This window comes from Anastrepha obliqua, chromosome 3, assembly GCF_027943255.1.
Source record: "Anastrepha obliqua isolate idAnaObli1 chromosome 3, idAnaObli1_1.0, whole genome shotgun sequence".
Lineage (NCBI taxonomy): Eukaryota > Metazoa > Arthropoda > Insecta > Diptera > Tephritidae > Anastrepha > Anastrepha obliqua.
Genome location: NC_072894.1, coordinates 10317382 through 10337174, shown reverse-complemented (window position 1 = coordinate 10337174; position 19793 = coordinate 10317382). Strand labels below are relative to the sequence as shown.

At 33.8% G+C, this 19793-nt stretch overlaps 1 protein-coding gene across 2 annotated transcripts in view; it reads left to right on the top strand.

The window, feature by feature from the left end:
• LOC129240369 (uncharacterized oxidoreductase YjmC) overlaps nucleotides 1-18259 on the top strand; it is a 57553-nt gene extending 39294 nt beyond the window's left edge. The window contains exons 1-4 of one of the 2 annotated variants that reach the window (XM_054876127.1): nucleotides 985-1058; nucleotides 1449-1811; nucleotides 14552-15504; nucleotides 17820-18259. In XM_054876127.1, coding sequence (XP_054732102.1) covers nucleotides 1586-1811; nucleotides 14552-15504; nucleotides 17820-17978 — 1338 coding nt within the window. In that variant the 5' untranslated portion in view covers nucleotides 985-1058; nucleotides 1449-1585 and the 3' untranslated portion in view covers nucleotides 17979-18259. Of the gene's footprint in view, nucleotides 1-984; nucleotides 1059-1448; nucleotides 1812-14551; nucleotides 15505-17819 lie in introns of those variants that run through there. The other variant, XM_054876126.1, reaches the window with a different exon arrangement.
• The last annotated feature ends 1534 nt before the right edge of the window (nucleotides 18260-19793 follow it).

Below are 19793 nucleotides of genomic sequence, written 5' to 3'. Positions count from 1 at the left end.
GATGAAGACCTTCAATCACTCCCTCAGAAGGAGCTGGTACAATTCATAAGCATACTTAGCACTCAATAGACAGCATAGGGTGCACAATAGATCAATATGGTCGCAGTGCTAAAGGGCCATACCTTAACCCTTTACTACCATTAACCATCCACAAAACAACGAAATTACTTTCTGAACAACCCAAAATATTCGACAATAGTTCAGAGAGTGCTAAATAAAGAAAGTTCTAATAAAGAAAAAATGTTTGGAAAGTATTGGATGCCGCTTTTTGTAGTAATTCACAAAAACATTAGTTCATGATCCGTTCTTCACTCATATTTTAGACTTAATATTTATTTTATATTTGGTTATGATACAAAAACAGCAATAGAATAAAATGATATAAATTGTATTAAAAAACTTCTACAGTTTTAATACCTTTAAAAGCATCAAACGTTCAACTAGTAACTGCATATTTTTAAGGCGGAAAATAATAATTATTGATTAATTCAATGTATTTATTGATTTGTAATATTTGTGTAGGTATGAGCTTTGAATACTGCCCACAGTCACTATTTTAAAATTGACTTTTAAATTTGTTGCTCTCTCAGCGCCAAAGTGCACACATGCATATGCACATATACAGAATATGAGCAGCTGTAGATAGACTTTGCGATTTCTCTTGGCTGCTCTCAAGTGCCAAATCGCTAATTTTTTTCTGTGGCTTCTACCAACAACACATTGAGTAAATAAATACCAATTTGATTCGCAATCGCTTAGGCGAATAATATCTGAAAAAGAGACTGCGAGAAATGGTGAGCCGCGTAAAATATTCTCGCACTGACTGTAGGCTGTATAATGCTAATATTCTTAAGCAAGGTTGTATAAACATGCTTACATATATATAAGTAGAAGCGTGTTACTTGGACAATTATAGCAGTAGTATTCGGCGGACTCAAACAGTGGGCGACGAGAGCTGGACGCGGGCACAATACTGGGCGGATTGGCGTTCGTTATCTGCTAAGGTTACGAATATTTGGGAGCTTGAAAAAATTAAAGAATTTTTTGTTATTATTAAAGTGAGTGTTGGTCATTTTTATCAAATGAATGAAGCAAATGCAGCTGCTTTTACTTCATTCGTATAAAAAAAAAGATATAATAAAGCAGTGACAAAAATGCATTTATTTTCAATCAAAATTCGAGTGCATTATTTTCAATATATTTGTGTACTTGGGCTTTTATATTACTAAATGTATATATGTACATATGTGCTTATGTATGGATATGCGTGTGCAGCTTCAGCTTATTGCCTAGTACATAGTATGTGTGTTTGTATGTATGTTCGCATATCTACACGTGCATACACAAATCTAACATAGTTATGTACACATGTCGTTACTATTATATTTGTATTATTTATCACTTTCTGTGTTTAAAGTTATTATGAAGTAATGATTTCCTGTGTCTAGAAACAACAAGAACCACGCCGCATAGCCAGAACAGCTGATTACTAATAGCAAAACAAAGGGCAAAAGATAAGAGATAGTTCAGAGAACCTTTTAGTATTTCGGCTTATGAATTCGCCTGACTCTGTACCAATAACAAAATGACATCTTTGATATTAAACTGCCCTGTTGCTTCGCGGTTGGTTGGCAATGCACAGTGGCGCTGTTCGTCATCCCTGATTCTCAAATTCCTGCATGAAAAATATCCAGACAACACACAAAACTTGTTGATGACTGCATTTATAAGAAATGCCAGCAGCTTAACGATGAAACGTGAGCAGAACTTCGAAAAGCGAAACCAGGCAGCTGCGAAAAGCTTTTACTGCGGTAAGTAAATTTCCGGATTTGTTTACTACATATTTACATATGGCTACGATATTTATTATATTGTTTTATTTTTATAATTACTATTTTTTTCGACACGTTAGAAATATTTTAATCCTTAAGTCCCACGTAAAGCACCGTCCTAAAGCATTTGGATGCTAATTTCCCTGTTTCAGAAAAAAAATCCCATATCTCAAAACTCAACAAAAAAAAAAAAAAACTTATCCTTTCCATCCTTACTCCCGCACAAAAGTCAGCGCATTATTTGCATTGTGGCTGCTAAAACAAAGAAAGCCACACAGTTACACATTGCATCAGTGGCGCCAGCAAGAGAAGCGGGCAACTGCGGTAGTAGCGCAGACACACCAAATTTATCGAAGTCCCCAACCATCTGTGCGATCCTTCTGGCAGAAAATTGTGAAACACAGATGGCGCTCCAAGCAGTAAGAAGGCGTTCTTCCTAAGCAACGACAGGTGGGCATTCCCACTATTTAGGACTGGTAGCGGCAGGCTAATCACCTACCTTGTCAGAAATCAAATAGATTAACGCAATCAATGCAAGGCAAGTCTTGTCGAGGCCCTATGCTCCCGAGAGGAGTGAACAAGCAAAAAAACAAAAACAAAGCAAAATCATTCCTTCATATGCTTTCGAGTATTCAGCGCCTTGCTGAGTGGCTCATGTCAGAAAAAACTTTGTCACTTCGCTTGGCATTTCTAACTTTGACCCGCACGCGTAAAACGAAAGATGTATGTCACGATGAAAAAATTTACAGCACTTCCGCATTGTTTGCTTACTTGCGAAGCCGACTATGAATTTTATACATTTAAATAATTTTTATATTGTAAAAAAAATCAAAAACTTTCAAAAGGTTATTTGACAATATATTATAAATACTACTAATTCTGCTTTTGATGCAAGAGGCATCGGAGTGCTTGTAGAAAACTTCAAAATGTCAATGCTGCGTGCGAAAGCTCTAGCGAGATCGTGACAATGCAGGCCTTTTCGCTTTCAGCTTTGCAAAAATGCACCAACGAGATCCAGGATAAATTTCAAAAGAGTAGCCTTCTGTATTTTTTGACGTGTTGCCTTTTCATAGCCTCTATAAGTTTCCATTATTTTATTTTTTCAAGTATTTATTGCCGTAATTGTACATTTCGATGTCGGAGAATTAAATAAGGTTATTGTTTTGGTGTTTGGCCGAGCTCCTCCTCTACCTCCTCTAATTTATGATGTGCTTGATATGCTACAGCGCCTCCGAACGGTAGATGGGTTTTTTTATGAGTAGCTTTTTTCATGACAGATTCGCACTCGAAGGTTTGTCATTGCCCGCCGAGAGGTGACTGCTATTAGAAAAAATTGTTTCAATAATTTTGCGTTTCGTGCTTGGTGATTCGAACTCAGCCTCTTCCGAATGGTAGTGACGCACAAATCTTTCGGCTAAGGCAGCCGCCTGCTTTGGACTGCATTTTAAATGTTTTATGTGATATATTATATTTTGTATGAATTTCGTCCATTTCGTCAAAGCGAATCTGTTAAGCAACACAAAGCAAAAGTTTTATCTGATAATTCCTTTATTCAACATTTCCTGCTTTAGAGGCTTCAAAACATCGATTTTTTTTTGCATAAATGTCTTCCCAAACTATTCAAGAATGTGTTCTCAAAATTTCAGAAGCTAATTAAAAATATTTTCGGAGTTACAGAAGAAATTGTGAGCAAGCGTCGAGCAGGTATACGAGCGGATTTTTTATATACAAAAACGCCTGATTCCTCGGTTTTTAATTTTTTCAATTTTTCCTAACTGGCGGGAAAGATAGGGAAAAAGTTAAACGTCCTATCGAAACGAGATAATATTGATTGTATTTGGAATTAATTTCTCTTCTACTTGAACCTAAAAAACCTTAAGAAAGTTATGATCAACCCACTTTTTAAACAACCTAAAGTGCATTTTTTCTTCCAAAAAAATGAGTTTTTTTTTTTTTAATTAGCGAAAAATTGTTGAATTTCTCACTTTTTGTTTAATTTTCTTGGTTTAACTAGAAGCTATACTATACCAAAATAAAGAACTTTTTGGGCGTTTGGTTTCAGATGAAAATTGCGACCTGCATCTTTCCCGCCGCACGACACATGCACACTCGAGGCGCCTCGGCAAAATGCTTGTACCAGGCATAATATGGCATATATTTTAATGAAAACATTTGAGAAGACTGTTGAAATATATAACTATAAAACCAGAAAGTTTCGTTTCAATCGAATGTTTCTTTCCTTCCCCAAAAAATCCACGAAAAATTGATGTTTTGAAGCCTCTAAAGCAGGCCCCCCCCTTAATGTTTTCTTCGAAACCCTACTGATTATTAAAACTAAGTGATTTAAGTAAGTTTTTCAAGGCACTAAATGAATGAATAGTCGGTTCTGTTTTCCATTTTTTTTATTTTCATAAATTATTTTATTAAAATTAATCTTATACAAATTTTTATTTTTGCTTACTGAAAAATATTGTAATATAAAATATCTTATTTGCGATTGTAAAACTGATCGTTACATACGAGATTAGCATATTTGCCAAGTTTCTTTAAAAGGCCTCAATTATTGTTCCGGTTATTGCCCATTTATATACATAGAAAAACGTGCAGAAGAAAGTTGCTTATCCAAAAAACTTTAAACTATCAGATATCTACATTTGAGTTTAGTCTTTTAACGGATTTAATCAATTTTGAATGCACTGGGCGGGGTACTTGTTCGAGTTTATTCATTTTCAATACTAGCGAGTTTACAAAATTTCATTGAAATCCGTGTACGCGTGTGAATGTACCGATTAGTCTGCTCATGCTAAACATTTTCATATACATTTGTCTTTATTTATTTCGATGCGGGCACAAACTGATGCAAACAACCCTTCTGGGCATAAAAATATAATTTTCATCGAGTTCCAATTCGAAAAGTTTCACTGTGTGCGTATATTTTTGGCACACACAATTAAAAAGTTTGCTAATTCTCTTGCATAATAACATGAGTGTTGTAGAAATAGCAAGAATGAATGCAAAAATACATATGCACATATATAAATATGTACATACACACAAAGTCACACTACACACGATTGAAAAAAAAAATCTATTTACTCACGCCTTCACATACGACTTAATATACATATGTATGTTATATATAAATACAATATGTGTATATTCCTGACGTATAATGGATTGCTTTTAGACTAGAGTGGAACTAGTTGAATTTAGTATGATACTAGTCTCCGGATTTTCCCCAACTAGTACTTTTGACTCTTTATATGCAATTATGAATACAACACTTCAATTGTGTACAGTTGAAAATAAAGGTCACAACGCAATAACTAACTCAGTGACATTTGTTCTAATAATTTTCTATTTGAAAAAAAAAGCTGCAATTGGCATCAATTGGGGAGCATTACAAATCATTGTAAGACTGCCACCAAATGATGCTGCACAATTTTGAATTCATTGCGTAACATATAAATAAACCACACAAATACAGGGTCCGGCACTCGAAGTGTAACCAATTAAAAAGGCCATAAATTTATGGCTGTACAACTAATTAATTTCGTTTTTTTTGTTAAGAAAAACCATTTATTTAAGTATTATATAAAAGTGAAAAAATATTTTATTTAAAATATTGTCCATCGGAAGCGGCAACTTTTCCCCATCTTTCAGGCAATTTATGGATTCCATTCCAAAAAAACTTCTCATCTTTGGCGCCGAGAAAGTCATCAAGCCATTTTTTAATAACTTCAACATTGGTGAACCGTATTCCAAAAAAGTGATTCTGCATCGAGCGAAACAAGTGGTAATCAGAAGGAGCTATGTCTGGGCTATAAGCCGGGTGAGGTAGAATTTCCCATCCGGCATTTTCCAAATAATTTTTGACCGGTACTGCAACATATGGCCGAGCATTGTCATGATGGAAAATCAGTTTCTCGTGTCTGGTCGCCCATTCTGGTCGTTTTTCGGTTATTGCTTGCTTCAAAGGTATCAATTGTTGCCTGTATAACTCTCCCGTGATCATCTGACCCGATTTTAACAGCTCATAGTACAGCACACCCTTCTGATCCCACCAAATACAGAGCATTACCTTCAAACCATGAATATTCGGCTTTGGTGTCGATTTGGCTGGTTGGCCTGGCTTCACATATGATCTTCTACGCTTTGGGTTGTCGTAATGATTCCACTTTTCATCGCCAGCGACAATACGATGCAAAAACGATTTCTTTTTGTGGTGATTAAGCAGCATTTCAGAGATGCAAAATCGTCGCTCAACGTCTTTCGGCTTGAATTCGTGTGGCACCCAATTTCCTTGTTTGTGAATGTATCCAGCTGCTTTTAAACGTTTAGAAATGGCTTGTTGAGTGACTTCCAAGTTCTTCTTGAGTTTGACATGGATCTTGATCGAGTAATGCCTCCAATTCTTCGTCTTCAAACTTTTTTAATGGACCTGACCGCTCTTTGTCTTCTGTGTCAAAATCACCACTTTTAAATCGTGCAAACCACTGCTGACATACTCTAACCTCTGGAGCATATTCAGGATAAGCTTCTGAGAGTAAATGATGTGCAAGTTTTCTCGTCAAAAAAAAAAAAATAAATGTTCGGAAATCAATTGCTTTCGGCCAAGCGAAGCAACTCCTTCGCTCTCTTAAGCCTGACTTGTTGCTGCTTTGATGTGAGATCATGCCCCTTTTGGCTCTTGTAAGGCTTGACTTTGAGATAATTTTTCAGTATGCGGCGAATGCTACGGTAAGATATTTTCACTTCTTTCGCTATTTGATTGGCACTTTGTCGGGGATTTCGCTCAAGTCGCCTCTTCACTTTTTGCCAGATTTCGCTCCCAGCGACTACTGTCTGCTCGCAGACCTAAAAGAATGCTCGCCCGTAAGAAATTTCGCTCTAATGAAGAGGTTATCGCTGAAACTGAGGCAAAACATAAATCGTTCTAAAAAAGTGGTATTGAAATGTTAGAGCTGCACTGGAATGATTGTATTGTTCTTGATGGAAATTACGTTGATGAATAAAACTAAAAGCAACTTCGAACAAAGAAAAAGTGTTTTCTTTGTTAGGTCCGAGACTTTTCAGCCCATGTGTTATTTTTGGTCTTACTTAGAATAAGGTCTCTTATTTTTGAATTTTTTTTTTTTAATTCAAAAAAATATACATATGTTATATTAAATAAAAATTAATTATTTGGTTATTATTACAATCTGTCTACAATTTATAAATGATAAAAAATTCGCTGAAATTTAGGCGTAATTAGCACTATAACTTAGATTTTTGACGGCGTCAAATGTTATCTGTCAATGTTTCTGAAGTTAATAATCAATAACAATCAAGGTCAATAATCACGCCCGCCTTTCATAGAAAATTCATACAATTTTCTGTTTACAATTTTTCATTGCCTAGTTAAGAAAATTTGTGTAAAATTTGTATACGAGTGGAACATAAATCAGGCAAATGTATCTCCTTCAAAATATGACCCGTCCGAAGCAACACACATGTGACAACGTTTAACCCAGTCCTCCATACACCCCTGGTAGGCCGACGAAGGGATGACCTTCAGCTCCTTCGTCGCATTCTCTTTGATCTCCTTTATCGGCTGAAATCTCCTTCCACGAAGTGGTAACTTCAACTTGGGAAACAAAAAGAGGTCGCACTGGGCGAAATCAGGTGAATACGGTGCTTGCACGATGGTATTTACTTGGTGTTTGGTCGAATAAACCAGCACAATTTGGGCTCAGTGCGTTGGCGCGTTATCATCATGCTAAATCTAAGAATTGTTTGTCCACATTTCCGGCCGTTTGCGACGTACAGCATCTCTCTCAACTGCTTCAAAACGGATAAATAGTGACATACGTGTGTCTTACAGTCCTTCCAACATAAGAAAAAATATGGACCGGTTCTCACATGCGCGGTTCGTTTAAATTAAGGGGGTGGTAGGGTTTAGCGCTAAAAAAAAAATACTTTTTTTTTTGAATTTTTTACAGAAATATGGCTTAAGATACTTTAATAAAATCAGTTGCATGTTATTGTACATCTTTTCAATAAGTTTTTAAAAAATATTAATAATAAAATATTGACAAATAAGCCCATGACAGAGTTTTTTTGGAGATATGTTTTTCGAGAGGTGCTCTGCGGTGCCAATCGGCATTCGTCGTAGAATCATCTGAAACTAAAAAAGTCGAATTTTTCAGTTAAAGTATGACGTAATGCGAGTCCCCCCCCTCCCCCCCCCACTAATAAATTTTTTTTTTTTCATTTTTGTAGTTTTGGTGGCAAAAAAACGTAAAACGAGCATTTTTGGCGAAAAATTTCGCCATATTTGTAAGTGAAAAACAACCTTAAAAAAAAATAAATAAAAAAAAAACAGTGTGGGGGGAGGTATTTTTGATTTAGAAAACGTGTGCCAAATTTGAAAATAATCGGTTGAATAGTTTCGGAGTTGTGATTGGCACCGACTTTTAAGAAGTCGTTTCGGGAAAAACGCGTTTGAAAAAATGACTCTAAAAAATTATCGATGCTCCGCATTCGAGGTAGAGTGCCTACAAAGGCTATAACTTTGAGAGTTCTGCTCCGATCCACTTAAAATTTTGACACAACATTCTTGAAATGATTTACTATAAGATGAGTGAAGAAAAAAAATTTCGATTTTGTGACCCTACCCCCCCCTTAAACATTCCCGGTACTTTTTGATCATAGGGTTTGTATGCGTACCATTTCTCGAAAATGAGTGGGGCTTCAGTTTCAGCTATATACACCCATAGTCAAAAGTATTTACACAAAAGTATTCACAATGTTTGCTAGGAAGTCTTTGTTTGTTGTTGTTAAACAACTTTGTTGAAAAATGTTGTTGTTGTTGAAATATTTAGAGTATGCAAAGATAACTAGTGCAAATTCAAGGACACCAACGGTAGATTTTACATTAAGCAAGCGCTTGAATTCATGCTAAATTTCAGCTTACTTTGGACTATGGCTGTACGCACAAGACGAATCTTTTAAAGGTAGTATCGGTAAATCATCTGATTTGTTTTTTTTTCTACCACCGTGTTCACGTTTCTGTCAGCCCAGATTGAAACAAGGCGAATTCATTCTTTGTTCTCTACTTTGCCAATACTTTGCTTTGACAATCAACATTGTTGTTGGTTTAGGTCCTCCACCTTTAATGAATGCGCATTGGCTGTACATGAAATTAAAGCAAAATCCAATGCCGCAACCTCCATAAACATATTGCGACTTATTTTACCTCAGTGTGATTAAAATATTAACAAATTTACACCTCAACCACACCCACTTCATTTATAAAATACATTTTTATTTTTGGTCGTCCGTGCGTCTATATACAAGTGCCAACCCGAATAATAATAGACGACGATCTTCATGTGGTTAGGATTAAAGAATTTTATTGAAATCATGCGCCAGGTCTTCTTCTGCTGAATTTACGCACTCACTGGCCGCACGTGCGCTATGTTAGTTTACGCTCAAGAAAAGCAATTTGTAAATGCCATTCATAAAATGTGATATTAAAATAGATACATATGTATGTATGTATGTATGTATGTATGTATACTTGATTGTAATTCGTTCATTGATATAAAATGAAGTGGTGTAGTAATATAAGAAACGTGAATTAGTCGTATTTGCAGTTGATAAAATACAGAGAATTATCGTAAGTGATTGATGTTTCGCCTGAACGAATAAAGATAAGAAATAAAAAAAACAAAAGTATTTTATATCTTCTATATATATATATATGTATGTATGTATATATGTATATGTATATTTATATGTATTTTCAAAATTTCACCATTTTTGGCCTTTACATGAAAAAATCAGCTAAATGGCTATGGTTTTTCTTTATTTTTATTTATTTATAATAATATTTATTATTTATTTATAATAATATCTATTTTTTCTCTTAAGAAATTTATTTAGTCAGAACATATCGCTCATTTGCTGCAACGTCGTCATAACTCAAAAATTGTGATTTTACAGGAGACGCATTTTTCAGTTTTTAAATTGTTTTATATATATTAAAATTGTATATGAAAAGAAAATTATGGTTAAATTTGCTGAAATAGCATCTGGTTAAGACGTATATGTATGTAAATTAAAGGTTGAAAGGTTCTGTAGCTTCAAAAGTACTCCGAGTTTTTCTTATGACGTTGTTGCTGCAAAAATAGGTTTTATGGTCTGACATAATTAAAATTGTGACGTTACTGCATATAACAAAAAGTTTTATAGCTGAAAATCTATTGCAAATTCTGACTTGTGACTATATTATATTTGCACCTTACTAAACATTATAAGAGACAAAAATATGGATATTAAATAAAATTTATTGCATTCATTGCATATTTTATTGTAACATAAAAATTAACATAAATTACGTAAAAAATAATATTCATTTTAAATAAAAAAATGAATTGAATAAGGATTACAATTGCTCGTAAAAAGGTCTATAATACTTAGGAATGTGATTTTTCTGTATCAATTCTAGCAGATCTTTTTTTGCGGTCCGCTATCTGAGGTTTTGTATAAAATGCTCTTGTCATTGTAATATCCTTCATGTTTTTCTTTTTAATGATATTATTTGCCACCTTAAATTCGTTTTCGTGGACTAGTTAAAATCATCGGAGTTTCGACACCGGTTGTGTTAGCCTCAGAACTGTCTGATGTTGAATTTGGTTCGCAGTGACTGTTACTCTTACTGACAATATCGGGTGGAATGTATGTGGTATCACGTACGGAATCGTCATCATCCACAGAAAATGAGCTCGAGCTTAATGAGTCTGATTTCATTTCAACAAAATTCACTGTTCATGTACTTTTTATCTGGCATTCTTTACCCTTTCCATCTTGTTTTTTAAAGCCATTCCCACCATTTTGGCGGATGGAGAATTAGTTTCCATTATTTTTTGTCTGAAAATGACAACAATACTGACATAAATGGAAATGATTCATAGCAAATAATTTATACTTAAAAAATATTTAGTGCAAGAATGTCATAACAGTGAATAGTTCTTTAATACACTATTGCTTCACTAATACATCTTATTTGTAATAGTGTTTCAAGACAAAATAGTACTGAAATAAAAATTATTATTTTCTGCAAAAACGTCATAACACTCAAAAACACTACAGGAGTTCACTCAAATTTTTACATGCACAACGTCATATCTTAAAATAATGCAATATACACGATAGAGAAAGAGATATAAAAGTGAACTTACCTTTTATTAATATTGTCACAAAACGAAATATGACACTTTTCTAGAGAACTTCACGATGTTAACCACACAAAAGCCGACGCACAACTGAGATAATACGTTGTTGCAAATACGATGCAATAGGATATCTAATTAGAGCGAAAGGCATCTATCGCGATGCTGCGTGAAATGTTAAAACTTCGGATATAACACTTTGTCAGTTGATCAAACATATTATTTCCGATATATTAGTGATGTTAACTAAAATTTTTATTACGATTTTTGAGTTATGACGACGTTGCAGCAAATGAGCGATATGTAAATGAAAAAATTGATTTAAGTGAGTTATAGAAAAGAAACTAAAAAGTTCGACCCAAATTGGAGGACATCAGAATTCGTTTTAGAGGTATGGTTCCTTCGGCAAAGTTTCTTATTTTGATCCCTAAAATATGAATTTCACAGAGCAATGGGCGATTTTTTTGCCTCCCCACAAATCGACCCGGCCTAATGCACATACACATGCACATATGCATATATTTCTTAACTAATTCTTACTTGGCTTATATCCAATCTAAATCCATAAAAGTATGAATATTTGATAAATTCATACTTACTTATATACACATATGGCCATTAAAATAGGTAAGCCCCACGTTCATACTGAAAATGCAAGTTTTTTATTAATACTAATAGATATTCCGTTGTATCTATTTTTAATTCATACAGGGGTGAGGTTAAGTTTTTATGGCAGTCAGTTTAGAATAGTCAACTTCCTTAGGCCACGTAGGTCCGTGGTGGTACCACTGTGTGATACGGGATCCTCAGTGTTTATTCATTATTGGAATCATTTAGACGCTTTTATGAAGCGTAGAATAGGTTTTATCTCAACATCAGATAGTTCAAGAAGAGAGTCAAAAGAGTATTTTCCTAACAATCTTGCCTTACTTCTAGCTGAGGCTGGCCAATTACAGAAAAAGTGGTCTACTATTCCCCTTCCTCTTTCTCGTCTCCACAACTTCTGAAGGATTCCCGAGAAAATACTCCTAGCGGAGAAGAGTGCCAACCTAACATCTAATGACCGGTAACACAAGCTACAACCTTCGAGATGTTCTCTCTTGAGAGGTTGAGCAATTCTCCTGACCTTTTCTTATAAATATATTTGCGGCCGAATTAGTCTGGTTTTAACCCAAGTAAAGTTTAATATAACAAAGATAAATAATAGTTTGAGGATCTTTTGAAACTGAAACCCGGGACAAAAGAAACAAAAAGGCAATATTGATGTGGACATTAAAATAGGTACGAAATAGAAATGGACACGATGCAAAAAGAGCTTAACGATTTTATTAAAAATGTTGCTTAAATTATCGGAGTTTAATCAGTAATCACTGCATCCAATGTCTGATTGCTGCACTTGCTAGTTGTCCCGACAAAAAAAAAACAAAAAAAACCACTGCATCCCCGATGATTGTCATTGGCTTTTTGTATTCGATTTGGTATAGAAAACTGATCCTACAGCAGCTTCTGTCCGAGTGGAATACCATAGTCCCTTGATTTCTTTGCCATAACATATAGTTGCAAAAATTGAAATCAGGCAGGAAGTCAGCATACGAGGTGTGTGCAAAAAATAAGGGGAATTTTAATTTTTCTCAAAAAATATTTCTTTATTCATCAATTTCTATTTTATCTCCTTCCAAGTAGTCCTCCTCACATATAATACGCTTGTCCCAGCGTTTTCTCCAATCTTCGAAGCAGTTCTGATATGCACTTTTTGGTATGTCCTTGAGTTCTCTCAGCGATTCGGCTTTTATCTCCTCAATCGTCGCCAAACGCCGCCCTTTCATGGGTCTCTTCAATCTTGGGAACAGGAAAACGTCGCAGGTGGTCAAATCTGATGAATACGGTGGCTGAGATAACAGTGTTGTTTGTGGCCAAATAATCTCTCCCAAGCAAAGATGAGTGAGCAGGTGCATTATCATTATGCAAAAGCCATGAATTTTTCTTCCACAATTCCGAGCGTTTTTTCGTATTGCTTCACGCAACCGCGCATACCATCAAGGTAATACTCTAAATTTACCGTACGACCCTGTGGTAAGAACTCCTGATGCACTACGCCATGATTAATGAGAGAAAACAGTAAGCAAAACCTTCACATTGGATCGAACTCGGCATACTTTTTTTGGTCTTGGCTCTCCTGGACTCTTCCATTGGGACGATTGGGCTTTGGTTTCGATGTCATAACCGTATACCCATGATTTGTCACCAGTTATGCCCCTTTTAAGCAAATCTGGATCATGGTTGATCATTGACGTCATTCAACAATTCCTCAGCGATGCTGATGTGACGTGATTTTTGATCGAAATTCAGCAATTTCGGAACGAACTTTCACACTGCCACACACTTCTTGCCCAAAATTTTCGAAAAGATTGTATGGCATGAGCCAACCGATATGCCGACATCCTCAACAACGTCTCTCGACGATTCTCTATAACAATTTTATTCATTTTCGTAACATTTTCATCCGTTGTTGATGTGCTGGGGCGTCCAGAGGGAACGTCGTCATTCACATATTCTCGATCTTCTGTGAAAAGCTTGTACCACTTGTAAACTTTTTGGAATTGTTGTAAAACATGTGGAATTGTTGGAAAATGAAATCCCGAACATTCGACTGAAATAAAAACCATAATTTGGAAGTGTTCTGATTTCAATGGCCGCAACTGTACATATGTTTTCTGCATGCTTTAGTATAAACTCACATATAAGTGTGCGATTTAAGCAGTGTATGGCTCATAAGAAGATTTATACACACACTCATGAACAAATAATGTGCACATGACGACTACTTTTGCTAGCCAGGCATCCGCTCGTGTTGAATTTATTGCTATTATTTTATACGACACAGCCGATAACACATTTTCGAAGAGATTCTTTCGAATAAAAAGCCATTGCTGCAAATCCAAAACATACCTGTACATCTATAACGGGTGACCACATAGAGTTGTTGGTTTTTCCAATATGAATGCACGAGACCATTAGCAGAGATGTATTGGGCATCTAAGTGCCTGTTTAATCATACTTTCCGAGTGCTTAAAAATAATTTAAAAATTTTGAAATTTCGACTCAGTTACTACCAATAATTATTATAATTTGTGCTACCTTCAAAATAAAGGAAGTATCAGTTTAATATATCAATTTAACACCCTAGCTTTTTATTAAATTTTGTTGCCTATCGTTCTTGTTTTGTTACCCTTTATTTGTACAAATGTTAATATAAAAAAACAATTTCTGCTTTCCTCTCCGCTCCTAAGCTCGTCATACGCGGCTTCATTCTTATTCACTGTATTTGAACGCAGAGACAGCAACCCAATTATTCTCATTCGTTCGCCAACAATCGAGCGCGATCGTCGTTTCTATTTCGCTGGCGGTTCAGTTCGTTTTTGTATTTGATTTCTTGTCGTAGTTTTCATCAATTTAAGAATCTAAGTGCGCTCTGCTAAGTTTCACTTATTCACATATTTGTAGATAGTCAACACATATCGCACAGAAAGATGTCGAGTTGTCAGCAACCCAAACTGGTAGCAGTCGCGGAGTCCAAGCGCTTCATGACCGATTGCTTCTTGGCTGTCAATGTGCCCAAGGATCATGCCCAGGCCATGGCAGATCTGCTAGTAGCTGCTGATTATCGTGGTCACTTCAGCCATGGCATGAATCGTCTCGAAATGTACATTAACGATTTGGCGATCAACTCAACGAATGGAGCTGCCATACCTACAATACTCAAGGAGACACCAGCCACCGCTTGGGTGGATGGGTGCAATGGTTTGGGTGTAGTTGTGGGTAACTTCTGCATGGATTTGGCCATAAAGAAAGCGAAAACCGTTGGTGTAGGCTGGGTATGTGCGAAGGGCTCCAACCATTATGGCATTGCAGGTTGGTACGTATTACGCGCTCTGAAAGAGGGTTTGATGGGCTTAACCACAACCAACACGTCACCATTGATGGCACCCACTCGCTCTAAGGAAGCGGCATTGGGCACTAATCCATTGGCGTTCGGTGCACCTGCAAAAGATGACAAATTTCTGGTAGATATGGCCACGACTGCAGTAGCAGTGGGTAAAATCGAAATACAACGTCGCAAAGGCGAACCACTGCCCGACGGTTGGGCGCAGGATCCAACAGGCAAGCAGACCAATGATGCTGAGCTGGCATTCAGCACCGGCTGCTTAATGCCACTTGGCGGCGCTGAAATCTCCTCCGGTTACAAAGGTTATGGACTTGGCGCTATGGTGGATATTCTTTCTGGCGTATCAGCGGGTGCCAATTATTCGACAAAAGTTCGCAAATGGACGCATGCAGGCGCCAATACTGCAGCTGATTTGGGACAAGTGTTCATTGCCGTAGATCCCAATTGTTTTGCGCCAGGCTTTGAAGAACGGCTAACTGACTTCAATGGCCGCCTTAGAGGATGCGAACCAGTAAGTGAGAATTATTTGTTTAGCTAGCAAATTATGTTAAAGTGAAAAAAATATTTATGTATAAAAAAATAATAAAAAAACTTAAAAAAAATAATAATAATAAAAATCAATTAATAAATAAAAAAATAAATAAAAAGAAAGATGTAAATAAAAAATAAACGTAGAATAAACTAAAAAATTTAATTAAAAAGAGTGTATAAATAAGAAAATAAAAAATAAGCATAAATTATATTAAAAAAATAAATAATTAATTTAAAAAAAAATAATAAATTAAATACAAAAAAAAAATTAAAACCAATAAATGAAAAAATAATAACAAAAAATAAATAAAAAAAAATAAATAAAAAAATAAACATAGAATAAATGAGATAAAAAATTCAATTAAAAAAAATATATAAATAAGAAAGTAAAAAATAAAAAAAATGAAATAAAAACAAATAAATAGCAAAAAAATTACTTTAAGAAAATAAAAAAATGAACATAACATAAATAAATAAAAAAATAAAAAAACATCTCTAAATAAAAAAAATAATAAAAAAATAAAAACCAATAATAAAAAAAATAAATAAAAAAGAAATTTAAATAAAAATAAACATGAATTAAATAAAAAAAGAACGTAAAATAAATAAAAATAAAATAATCAATTAATAAAAGTCAATAAATAATAATATATAACAAAAAAAAATTACAAAAAAAAATATGTAACAAAAAATTACTTCAAGAAATAATTAAAACACAAAAAAAATAACATAAAAAATAAAACAGAAACATTAACATGGAATAAATAAAAAAAGAACATAAAACAAATGAAAAAAGATTAAAAAATCAGTAAATAAAAAAAGAAAAAAGAATAAAAATCAATTAATAAAAAAATAAAAATAAAAACAGATAAATAAAAAATAAGCATAAATTAAAAAAAAATTAAAATAAATAAAAACTTAAATAACAGTAAATAAATACACAATAAAAAAATTACTTGAAAACCCGAAAAAAATAAGAAACAAAACAAGACACAAAAACAAATAAAAATAAAAACATAAACATAAAATAAATAAAAAGAAAAAAATGAACATAAAATTAATAAAAAAAATTACAATAGAAAAACAATAAATAAAAAATAATAATAAAAAAATAACAATCAAGAGAGAAAAAAAAAATAAAATTAATAAATAAAAAATAAACAGAAATTAAAAGAAAAAAATAGTTAAATGAAAAATAAACATAAATTAAAACAAATAAGAAATTAATTTAATTTAAAATTTATTAATAAATAACAAAAGAAAAATTAAAGAACTAAATAAAAAAAAATAGAAAACACTTACATAAAAAAAAGCAAACATCAAATAAATAAAAAAAAATAAAAATAAAATAAGGATGAAAAAAATAAAAAAAAGTAAAAAAAAAATAATTGAATAAAAAAAATAAAAACAAAAATGAGTCAAATAAAATGACTTGAATACACTATTTCATTACACTGTGTAACTATTTTGAATAATTAACAAAAATATTTCTAAATATTTTAATGCACAAAATTACTTAAAACAAAAACAGAAAAGAAAAAAACAAAATAAAAATAAAAATAAAAAACAAAAAAAATAACACAAAGATATAAAAAATTAACATTAAAAAAAAAAAAATAAAATAAAATAAGGAAAAAAACAACAAAAAACAAAAAAAGAAACAAAATATATTATATAAAAAAAAGAATAGCATAAATAAATAAAAAATAAAAATGATTAAAATAAAATAACTTGAATACACTGTTTTACTACACTGTGTAACTATTTTGAATAATTAACAAAAATATTTCTAAATATTTTAATGCACAAAATTACTTAAAACAAAAACAGAAAGAAAAAACAAAATAAAAATAAAAATAAAAAACAAAAAACTAACACAAAAGTATAAAAAATTAACATAAAAAAAAAATAAAAATAAAATAAAGAAAAAAAAAACAAAAAAAAGAAACATAAAATAAATAAAAATAAAAAAATAGCATAAAAAAATAAAAATGAGTAAAACAAAATAACTTGAATACACTATTTTACTACACTGTGCAACTATTTTCAAACATAAATAATTCCCAAAAATATTTCTTAACATTTTGATGTAAAAAAGTACTTATAAATAATGAGTCAAAATAATTTTTTTTTTATAAATATCAAATCACTTCATTGCTTTGTGGTCACTAAAAAGGTCTTTGAATTTCGACATAAAATAAATTGCTTCCAATCATTCAATCATGTAGAAAATAAATATATCGCATTTAGCTCTCGAACTCTAATACAAACTTATCAACTTTTTCTCATCAACAGACTGACCCATCCAAGCCCGTTTTAGTCGCTGGCGACAAAGAGGACTTAAACATGAAAGCAGTGGACGAAGTTGGTGGCATCCAGTATTTGGAAAATCAATTAAAGACTTGTGCGGCTTTAGCCGAGCGCTTAAAGATCCAACCTCTCTGCTTTATTTAACTAAAAAAATTATGAATTGTGTGCCTTTGCATTATCTGCATTTCGATTATGCATTTTGAAAATAATGTCTTACATATCTGTATGTAAATTTATATGCCAGGAATGACTGTACATAAATTCTTACATATCAATTTGTGCCTAAATGTCGTAAAATTTTGTATGTAAATGAATTTGCTGCTATCGCAGTTCTAAGCGCATTTTATTTTATTTTTTTAATTCAAATAAAAAACCAAAGCAACATTAAAAATGATAATAAAAACAAAAACAAAAAACGTTCTTGCTTTTTTTTTTGCTGCTTTTTAAATGGTACCAGTTTTAAAACATGTCTGAGCAGCTGAAGGTTTTAATTAAATTTAGCCTTTTCAAATTTTACTAAGCAACAAACAACTGAGTTTATGGTATGTGTGCTAAGATTACTTTTCCATTCCAGTTAGATAACATTGGAGCGCCAATGACTTCACCGCGACGTTAGTTGTATAAAAGAAGCTGAAAGACGGCTGCTGATAAGTATTTAAAGGCCCGATAACATTTTGGAAGTCTGTGTTTTCGCATTTGCTGCTCGTGCGAAAAGACTAGAAACCGTGCCAAAGTTAGAATACTAAGTATGAACAACAATTGATTAAGGTGAACAACAAAATATGATAAAAAAAGGGTAAACAAACTTAGGCTTGCAAAAACATGCCATATGTTTTTCATCTACTTATAATCAGATACGGCTCGTCTGCTACTACCACTACTACGTATTTTTGTACCTCGAGAAACGTGTATTTAATTTCAATAAATAAACGAATGTGCAAATGCATGAAAGTTATTTAAATTCTCTTATCTGTGCATAGAGGGTGGTTCGTACACAAGTTTCTTTTTAAATCTTAGGAGGGAAAAAATTAGTTTTATGATCCCGTTGCCGCGCGACGTCTACCGATTAGCATGTGATCGCTGTGGCTAACTATACTGAAGTTTGAACAAAAATTTCATACATGAAACTCGTTTATAACGATTTGTTAGCAATTTAGATTCGAATAAGTAGAATAGGCGGGCAATCCTGGCTTGGTGATAGATGAAAGCTATCTACACCTCCAAACAGGTGTTGCCCGTTTTGGTTCGCGGCTGGTATTTTATTTCTCAGCTACTTTGCATATTTGCCGTGCGTTTCCCTATCCGCCCCCTGGGGACGCGACTGATGGGAGGCAGGTTACTCCATACGAGTAGACGCCCTTTGCTCTACTAGGAATTAAAGGAAAATATATCTATCTGCTGCAACATCACGGCAGATGGTGAAGCAGATGAAGATGTGAACTGCTGGCTAAACAAAGCAAGGGCGGCAATCGGGCGAATGCATACAGTATGGGGGAGGCCGAAGTGAATCCCGAAGTCCGTATTTCCGTAAGGAAGCGAAACATGGCTGGTCTCTAACACCATCACACAGATTCTATGTATAATCTTTCGTCAACAAATGCGTCCGCATCATCTGTAAAATATTCTGGCCACACACCATCAGTAACGGCGCACTGTGGAGATTAACGAATGAGGAACCCAAAGGAGGAAAGCGGCGGTGGATAGGTCACACGGTGAGAAAACCACCAGATAACATCACGAGCATGGCACTGGACTGGAGCCCGCAAGGGAGCAGAGGTCGCGGTCGACCAAAAAACACTTGAAGAAGGTCGATATTGCGCGAACTATCTGATGCCGAAATCTCAAGGGACGGTGCAAGAACAACAGCACAGAACCATGTACGATGGAAGAGTCTTGTGGAGGTGCTATGCGCCTGGGAGGAGTGAGCAAGGAAAAAAAATACTTATATATGGTTGTCAA